Source organism: Euphorbia lathyris, chromosome 1 (assembly GCF_963576675.1).
Source record: "Euphorbia lathyris chromosome 1, ddEupLath1.1, whole genome shotgun sequence".
Lineage (NCBI taxonomy): Eukaryota > Viridiplantae > Streptophyta > Magnoliopsida > Malpighiales > Euphorbiaceae > Euphorbia > Euphorbia lathyris.
Window position 1 is genome coordinate 4,273,645 of NC_088910.1, and position 9,870 is coordinate 4,283,514.

Below are 9,870 nucleotides of genomic sequence, written 5' to 3' on the forward strand. Positions count from 1 at the left end.
TGACAAAACTTGCCTAACAATTATGACAATAATTTATAATTTTATTAAACAAACATTATTCTTTAAACGTAGCTATGAATTTTTATATCAAAAATTAATTTCAATATACATACAAATAGAGAACTTGGTACTATATAGGGATAAAGTAGAAAAATACTCGTAAATAGCCATGAAATTTTTACGTGTAACATCTAAAATAATAGAATTTTATTGCTAATATTAGCAACCAAAAGTACTTTTACACTCTAATGTTGGTAAGTTGGATCAAATCTTGATATCACTATAAAACACATATATTATGTTCCTTATTCTGTATCAGTTGTCCATTAGTTGGTTCTAATTTTATGATTTAATAATAAATTAGAGATTAATATTTTTTAATTCGATGAAATTTTTGTTCAACTTATATAAAATACAGTATAATTTTTGTAAGTTGTGATGTGTTACTAATTAGTGGTAAAATAACGCACATATAAATGTAAAGGCTTAATACATTACCAGCTCTCTGAACTTGTCTGTAATAGTAGATTGGTTCCCTGAACTTTGCAAGTGTCTCACAAGCTTCCTAAACTTGCTTATTCCGTATCACCAACTCCCTAAACTTGTCCATAAAAGTATATTAGCTCCCTTAGCTTTGCAAGTGTCTCACCAACTCCCCAAATTAGGTTGAAAGGTATGAGAAGTGGAAAAATTACCTCTCGAATAGATGAAAATCGTATTTTTAGAATTTAGGTTTAATAAGTTTGGGGAGTTGGTGAGACACTTGCAAAGTTCAGGGACCTATTCTGCTTTTATGGACAAGTCTAGAGAGCTGATGATACGAAATGAGCAAGTTTAGGGAGCTAGTAAGACACTTCTAATATTCAGCGATCCAATCTACTATTTTAGACAAGTTCTGAAAACTGATGATTTATTAGGTCAAATGTAAATGACACATTTCATGTCTGAAAACACAGTTTAGTAAATTATTTTTCAAATTCAACAAACATATCATTGTTGGATAAATTTACACTTTACTGTCAAGTAAAATTGCATCACCAAAGTATACTAATAATTGGGTTCAGAATCTCAAAAACAAATCCCAATAATTGACCTTTGGAAAGGAGATAGAAAGAGGAAGCAAAGAATAGAATGAATTAAGCAAAAGGCTAAATTCCAAAAAAAAAATTAATAATAATTATGCCGGTGGTTACATTTTTTTATCAATGTTTATGTATTTTTTTTTTCAAACGGAATAAGATTTTGGTTTTGCTTTAAAATATAAAGGGTAAATAATTTATTAGTAATCTACTTTTTACACATTATAAGATCTTTATTTTTTTATCAATATTAACCTTTTGACCTTTCTGTCTATTTTTTTTTAGATTTTTAACCATTATATTTGGTATAAACAGACAGACATAAAATAGCACAGTAACATGGTTAATATTCACAAAAGTTACGGATCTTATAATGTGTTTTTCAAAATAGGAGGACTAAACAATGTGTTAAGTAAAAAGTAAGGGACTAATAAATTATTTACCCTTAAAACAATAGTTTTGTAGTTGAATGATAACGGCTTCAAAATGGAAAATTTCAAAAATAAAAGCTGTTTAGTACCATATTTATAATAAAACCAATTTTTTTATTTTCCAAAAGCATAATTCTCAAAGCATTCTCATCCAAAACATTCACATTGTCTCTCCTCACTATATAACATATAAATGACTTCCAAATTAAAAAATTAAAGTTGTTTAGAATATAATCAATTCTTGGAATTTTACAATTTTAAGATCGTAAATGGTCAGTTTAATAGTGTAAACTAAAAATATCCTTATTTATATTTATAGCAAAGTGAAAACCTCCTTGTCCTAACAAAACACATCAGTCTTCATTTGAACAAAAGTAAAATTATAGACATATAATTGACAAAAAAAAGTATAATCATATGTATTTTTAAAAAAAGTTTTACCTTAAATATTATGACAATAATCAATCATTTATTAAGCAAAAATTGTTCTTTACATATAGCTAGGAACTTTTATATCACAAAAACAATTCCCAATAATTGAGAGAGGAAGCCAATAATGGATTGAAGTCAGCAAAATGGTTAGAGATTCATATGAGGATTATGGGTGTTTTGAATTGATTTTTGAATAAATTTCAACTCAATTTAAAGAGGAAATATTATATTTGACAAAAAAAAAAACTTTATATTCTTTGAGAAACAACAAGTTCAAATTCAAATATTTATGAGTTTTGGATATGATTATGACTCAATTAATTATTTTTGCTTAGTTTAAATACCTAATTGATGATTTTGATAGTTTAAAATTGTTATTGACTTTGAAATTTTAATTTAGGTACCAAATGAGTACTAAGCCTAAATAAAATATACATAGAAACAGAGAGGTATATATTCAGGGATAATGGACAAATTTAATCCTAAGGTTTTATGAGAAGTGCAATAGGACGAAATTATACATATTTAACCCTAACCGTTCCATGAAATATCAATTTTTACCCCATTTTACCGAAAATTTGAAATTGATAGTTTGACTGTTATTTAAGTGTCACATCATACCTTCTAAATAATTTTATCATAACATAAAACAGTTTTGTATATTTTTGGTTGATTATTTATAATTATATTAATAACTGAAACAAAATTTTGATTAACTTGTATGTATCATACTTTAGTTGTTAATTGTGTTAGTGTCATGGTAAATATTTTCAAATTTTCGATCACGTATAGCAAAAATGATCTTACTTACATGATTTCGTATGTTAGGGCTAAATCTACGGTGAAGGTTAATTATCCCCTGTATATAACATTGAAAGAAGCAATTTAAGGTACAGAATTGACCAACAAAGTGTTTACTAAAAAATGGGTTCAGAATCTCAAAATCGAATCCAAATAATTGATCTTTCAAAGGAGATAGAGAGAGGAAGCCAAGAATGGATTGAAGTAAGCAAAAGGGTTAGAGAAGCATGTGAAGATTATGGGTGTTTTGAAGTGATTTGTGAACAAATTTCAAGTCAATTAAGAGAGGAAATATTCTCTTTGACAAACAAACTTTATCTTCTTCCAATGGAGATTAAAAAGAAGAACACAAATTCAAATCCTTTCATGGCTTATGCTTCCCCAAATCCAGTTATTCCTTTACTTGAAAGCTTTGGCATTGAAGATGCTTCGAACTATGAGTCTATCAAAGGCTTTGCTCAGTTGATGATGGCTGATGATCCACTTGCTGAAGATCACTTTTGGTTTGTTTTCCTTTTTCTTCATACTTCTTCTTTTAGTTTTATGATGCATACGTCATCCATGCCTCGATTTCGTGTCAATCTAAAAGTTACACAGTATTATCTACTAAAGCAAACTCAAACATTAAAATTGTGTGTTTGTATGTACTTTTCTCCATAAACTTAAGCACGGAGGGATTGAGGGGTCTTTTTGGAAAGGCTTGAGCATCCACTGGTCGCAGAAAAACCTCAAAATTCTATGGAAACTCTGAACAAAGCTCTAAATTTTTCATAAAAGAACACTAAAAAAATATCAATTTAGCACCCAAAAAGCACATACCTCTCAATGAATCTTGAATCCATCCGGTCAAATTATTTTTTAATATAGTATCAAAGCCTCTGATAACCTTTAGGTCTCACAGCCTCTCATACGATATCATGGTACATTTTAATTTTAAAGCTTTAAACTGATCAGTAAGACCCATAAGCTATGTCTATTGTCCAATATCATGTCTATTGTCTCGGAGATTAATATAAAATCTCACTATTGGAGCAATTTTTCTAGGAATAAATTTATCAAAAGAAAAGAAAAGTTAAATTACTTTATTAATACAAAATAAGTTTATTGACCTTTTAGACATTGATGCAATTTAACCTTTAAGTAACTAATTGATAAGATTTAAAGAATATTTTCTATTATGTGACATAAATATCAACTAAAAGAGCTAATAATAATTATCTTTTGATACAGCAAAACCTTTAACACTCTGGTGAAGCCATTACATGATCTACATCAAACAATTAGGAATCTAATTGTTGATAGTTATGGTATTGGAGACAAGCCAGAAACAGTAGCAACAATGGGAACTCAAACATTACTCCGTATGATGAAATACAAACCACCTCCACCAGGAGAAGACATCCTTGGAGCCTATGCCCATACAGATAAACCATTGTGCACACTTCTTTGTCAAGATGAATGTACAGGTTTAGAAATTGCAACCAAAGATGGACAATGGTTTCAATGGCTTCCAACTCATCCTAATTCCTTCATCTTTAACGTTGGTGATCCTTTGATGGCTTGGAGTAATGGAAGATTACATTCTATGAAGCATAGAGTGTCCATGAAGGGAGATAAGGAAAGACATTCTATTGCAGCTTTTTTATTTCCTGTAAAGGGTGCAATAATCAAGCCAGAGGAAGAGTTAATTGATGACAATCATCCTCCTATGTTCAAAGAGTTTGTTCACTCGGAATACTTGAAATTCTGTAATACTAAAGATCCGACTGTCGATTCGGACCAACTAGTGTATAAATATGCTGGGATTTGATCATAAACTCATGTCATGTTGTATGAGAAGATTGTTATTGGGACGGATTTGTGTATTTGTTTTAAAGAATAAAAGATGTGATCGTTCTTATTCTGATCTAATTGTTGGTAATTTTGTGGAGGTTATGTTTCTTTTTCTATCTATAGCCTATATATGGAGATCAAATGCATTGTGACTTGCGTATTTTAAGGTATTGTCGACAATTCTAATTAAATTAAAAGTTTTCAAAGTTAAAAATTAGTTTCCATTAAATCATTGTTGATGTCCTTCAATCTACAACGTAGGCTTGATAGGCGGAGTTGAAGTAATTTGAGGAGGATTTAAATGAGAATCATCATCGTTGTTATTGGCTTGTAAATAAGTGTCGAAGGTTGTATGCAAATGATTGGGAGATTCGGCTAGTGTATGTACACCCGGAAGGTAATTGCGCTGCCGCTCATGGTTGGCTTGGATCTGCTCCGCGAGGTGCTCCCTCAGCTCCTCATACCTCCGGTCACCGGTTTCCATGGAATCTTGCGGTTGTCGAGGTTGAACCATTGCCAAAAGAAGTTTCGGGTCAGGAAACGATCGGCTCTGATACCAACTGATACAGATGGAAAGCGATAAATGAAGGTTTTAATCGTAAACCAACAAAGATGTTCTTCTCTAGCTAAACTAGAAGGAGTGAATCCCAATAACAAGGTATAAACCTTAGTTTCTCAAAGAGAATGATTTTTTATTAATAAAAAGTTGTTTCATCCTTACAAAATGGGGGTTTAAATACATCCCCTTAATGATAATAAAAGACAAGGATTACCCCTATTAGGGTTTCAATAAGGCTATCCATAAAAGGGTAAAATAGGTGATACGCCCCGACAATCAGTACAATGGTACAGGTATGGATTGTCAGGGTTGTTGGTGAATTACTTCGGGAGGAAGTAAACCGAGATCCGCCCAGGGGTAGATGTTGATTCGCCTCCTTGTGTACTCCTAGATCCGCCCCGCTTGTATGTCCTGGGGATCCGCCCTCCTAGGTACAACCTCCGTGGGTCCGATGTCTGAGGATCCGCCAGAGCGCGTGTGATCAGCGATCCCAGTTAGGATGTCTGCATCATTCTCTCCTTCTTTAAAAGAATTCGGCACTGATTTGTCTGTGTTGAACTCCAAAGTGCCATCCGACTTCCACGGGCTAAGGTCACGGATGTTGAACGCCGGTGAGATTTTACCAAGCCAATTCGGCAATGCTATATGATATGCATTGGCATTGATCTTCTTGGTGACCTTATATGGCCCGTATTTCCTAGGCCGAAGCTTGCTGGTTGTGGCGTTGGCGAGTCTCTCTTTGCCCAAATATACCATAACCTCATCCCCAACTTCAAATTGTAGGTCCCTACGGTGCTCATCCGCCTTAGCCTTTAATTTCTGATTTCTCTCCTCAAGAGTCTCTCTCACCTCTTGGTGCATCTGCACATAATCCTTAGCCAGCTGGTTGGCAGTCACGTTTCCTTTAGGAAGATGGGCTATGTCAAGGACGTGATTTGGGGTCTTTATGTATACTACCTCAAATGGGGATCTCCCGGTTCCCAAATGTACAGAGCCGTTGTAGGCGAACTCAGCTTGGGCTAAAACCACATCCCACATCCTGGGCTTATCCTTACATTTGCTGCGCAGTAAGTTTCCCAAAGTTCTATTGACCACCTCGGTCTGTCCGTCTGTTTGAGGGTGGGCAGTGGTACTAAACTTCAGAGACGTATCAAACAGAGCCCACAACGTTCGCCAGAAGTGACTGAGGAACTTCGTATCACGATCCGAGACAATGCTCTTAGGTACGCCATGTAGCCTGACAATCTCTTTGAAGAATAGCTTAGCAGTCGCTGAGGCATCATTAGTTTTACGACAAGGTATGAAGTGGGCCATCTTTGAAAACCGATCAACCACAACAAAGATGGAATCCATGCCTCTCTGAGTTCTGGGCAACCTTAGGACAAAGTCCATGGACAGATCCTCCCATATGATCTCTGGCACAGGCAAAGGTAGCTGCAAGCCAGCATAGGTAGTGCGTCCCTTGGCGATCTGGCAAATATAGCATCGTTCTACTAAGTAGGCAACATCTCTTCTCATCTTAGGCCAGAAATAACGAGAACTCACTGCTTCATATGTCTTGTCCTGCCCAAAATGCCCTCCAAGGGATCCGCCATGTAGATCACGAACAACCTTTTCGCGGATGGAAGTGCAGGGTAAGCAAAGTTGGTTGCCCCTCATGAGATACTCATCCATCAGATGATACGCCCCATCCCCATGCTAGTGCTGACACTTTTCCCAGATACTGCCAAAAGCAGGATCCGCCAAGTATTCTCCTCGGATGTGTTCAAAACAATCAGTCTCCAGGTTTACTGTCTTGATTAGTGTCACCCTTCGACTCAAGGCATCCGCCACCTTGTTCTGTATTCCAGCCTTATGGATAAGCTTATAGGGGAACTTATCTATGAAGGCGGACCACCGGGCATGCATGGAGCTTCGAAGTTGCTTTTGACTTCCCAGGTACTTGAGAGCTTGGTGGTCAGTGTAGAGGATGAATTCTTTCCCCAACAAGTAATGTTCCCACACTTTCAACGCCCTTACTATAGCATAAAACTCTTGATCATAGTGGCCCACTTTTGCCGTGCCTCACAGAGTTTCTCACTGAAATATGCAATGAGCCTCTTTTCTTGCATCAAGACCCCACCAATCCCAACTCCACTGGCATCACACTCAACTTCGAACAGTTTATCAAAATTGGGATACGCCATCACGGGCGTTGTACTCAACTTTTCCTTGATCAGGGCGAAGCTTTTCTCTTGGGCATTAGCCCACTCGAACCATTTTCCCTTCTTCAAACATTCTGTCAATGGGGCCACTATGGCACTGAAGTTCTTGATGAATCGGCGATAAAATGTTGCTAGCCCATGAAAACTTCTGATGTCCCTCACATTCCTCAGAGTAGGCCATTCTCGGATAGCTCTTACCTTCTCCCCATCAACTTGGACTCCATCGCCACTGACTACGAACCCAAGGAAAACCAGGCTCTCCATGACAAAATCATATTTCTTAGTGTTGGCATACAGCTGGTGTTTCCTTAATAGGTCAAAGACTGTCCGCAAGTGCTCCACCTATTTCGCCAAGGACTGGCTATGAATCAGAATGTCATCAAAATACACAACTACAAATTTGCCAATTACCGGGCGGAGCACCTGGTTCATCAGCCTCATAAATGTACTGGGGGCATTAGTCATCCCGAATGGCATTACTAACCACTCATACAATCCATCTTTGGTCTTGAAAGCCGTCTTCCACTCATCCCCAGATCGAATTTGTATCTGATGATAACCACTCCTGAGATCAATCTTGGAGAAAACTCGGGATCCGCCAAGTTGGTCTAGCATATCATCCAGCCTTGGAATAGGGAACTTATACTTGATAGTGATCTTGTTAATAGCCCTGCTGTCCACACACATCCGCCAAGATCCATCCTTCTTGGGCGTAAGTAGGGCCGGGACGGCGCATGGACTCATACTTTCTCTAACGTATCCCATCTCAATGAGCTCTTGCACCTTCTGCCTCATGATGTCATTTTCCTTTGGACTCATTCGATAATGGGGGAGGCTTGGTAAACTAGCCCCGGGCACAAGATCGATATGATGTTGGATGTCCCTCAAAGGTGGTAACCCACTTCGCAGCTCTTCGGGTAACAGATCTTGATATTCGCCAAGTAGGCGGGTCACCTCAGTTGGCATCTCCCTTTCGCCCCTTTGGGCGGATTCGTGATTCGCCTTAACCATTACCACATACACCATCTGGCTCTCTTCACATTCGCTGACAAATGATTTGTGTGTAGGACAGACTACCAAGGTAGACTTCTCGTCGGCCTTTGGCTCTTTCATCATTGGCATAAGGACGAACTTCACCCCATCCTTCACAAATCTGTAAGTGTTCTCTCTTCCTGCGTGGATGGCATCGTTATCAAACTGCCAGGGTTGGCCCAACAATAGGTGGCAGGCATCCATATCGACCACATCACAACAGACTTCATCACTGTAATCACCAATCGCAATAGGTATCCTGCATCTCTAGGTCACCCTAAGTTCACCCACGTTTTTGATCCATCCCACCCTATAGGGGTCGGGATGCGCCTCCGCCAACAACCCGAATTTCCGAATGGCGCTGCTGCTCAAAATGTTCTCTTGGCTCCCACTATCTATTATCACATTGCATCGCCCACCTTTCACTAGACAGCGGGTCCTGAATAGTTTGTGCCTCTCATCTCCCTCTATCCGGCTGGAGACTAACAAACGTCGTACCACATGAATGGCGTATCTCTCTTCATCCGTCTCATCATCATCTTCTCCCAAGGGTTCACAAAATACTTCATCCCCTTCGTCATGGTCATCTTCATACCTTTCCACCATGTTGGCGCTCTTCCTCCTAGGACATTCGTTGGATCTATGGCCTGGCTCATTGCACCGAAAACATTTAAAAGGCGCTGGCCTCGTGTACGGATTGTTGCTCTTTGGTGGTATAGGTGCTTCCTTGTACGGCCTAGTATCTCCGACAGATCCCCTTCCTACACTGCTGACCTTGGCCCCACTGGCACTCGCCACCTGCTTGCCTTTATCATAAGGCTTCATGTTATCTCTTCCTCCAAGCGTATACTCAGTAGTGGCGGATCTCCTGGATCTCCCGGTTAGTTGAGACTCAGCCTTGAGGGCTAAATTGCTAGCATCTTATACCCGAACCACCATCTGTGTGCCAATACGATCCCGGATGTTGTATCTCAACCCTTCTAGATACCTAGAGGTCTTTTGGCTTTCAGTTTCTGACAAGTTGGCCCTTGCCGAGAGCCTCAAGAACTCGGAGGTATACGCATGGACACTTCGGGTCCCTTGAGAGCATCCCCTGTAGGAGCTGTAAATATACTGCTCATAATCCGGCGGTAAGAACCGCTCCCTCAACATCGCCTTCATCCGTAGCCAAGATCTAATCGGATCTCTGCCCCCTCTTCTTCTCTCTTCCCTCATCTGATCCCACCAAACTGATGCGCCACCCTTCAAGCGATACGCCACCAGCCTTACTTTCCTCTCATCAGGAATCCCAGCATACTCAAAGAAACGTTCAACTTCCGATAACCAGTCTAAGAATCCCTCTATATCCAGTTCGCCTCCAAAAGATGGTAAGTCTATTTTTAGCTTAAAGGCATCATCTCTATCAAAGTTTACTAGACCTGGGTATACTCTAGCAACATCCACACGTCGGTTGTCAACAGGCCCAACATCCCTCATAGTTCTAACGGTATCATCATTCC

At 38.5% G+C, this 9,870-nt stretch overlaps 1 protein-coding gene across 1 annotated transcript; it reads left to right on the plus strand.

The window, feature by feature from the left end:
• The first annotated feature begins 2,852 nt into the window (after positions 1–2,852).
• Positions 2,853–4,680, plus strand: LOC136234227 (probable 2-oxoglutarate-dependent dioxygenase AOP1). Its single transcript, XM_066024133.1, has 2 exons — positions 2,853–3,246; positions 3,974–4,680. Exons 1-2 carry the CDS (start codon positions 2,867–2,869, stop codon positions 4,551–4,553), a joined length of 960 nt encoding a protein of 319 aa, XP_065880205.1. The 5' UTR covers positions 2,853–2,866; the 3' UTR covers positions 4,554–4,680.
• The last annotated feature ends 5,190 nt before the right edge of the window (positions 4,681–9,870 follow it).

Excerpts from the sequence above, each read along its gene's own strand:
- LOC136234227 (XM_066024133.1), top strand. The coding sequence starts at position 2,867 with ATGGGTTCAGAATCTCAAAATCGAATCCAAATAATTGATCTTTCAAAG. Across the intron at positions 3,247-3,973 it reads CTTGCTGAAGATCACTTTTG|CAAAACCTTTAACACTCTGG; the intron begins GTTTGTTTTCCT and ends CTTTTGATACAG.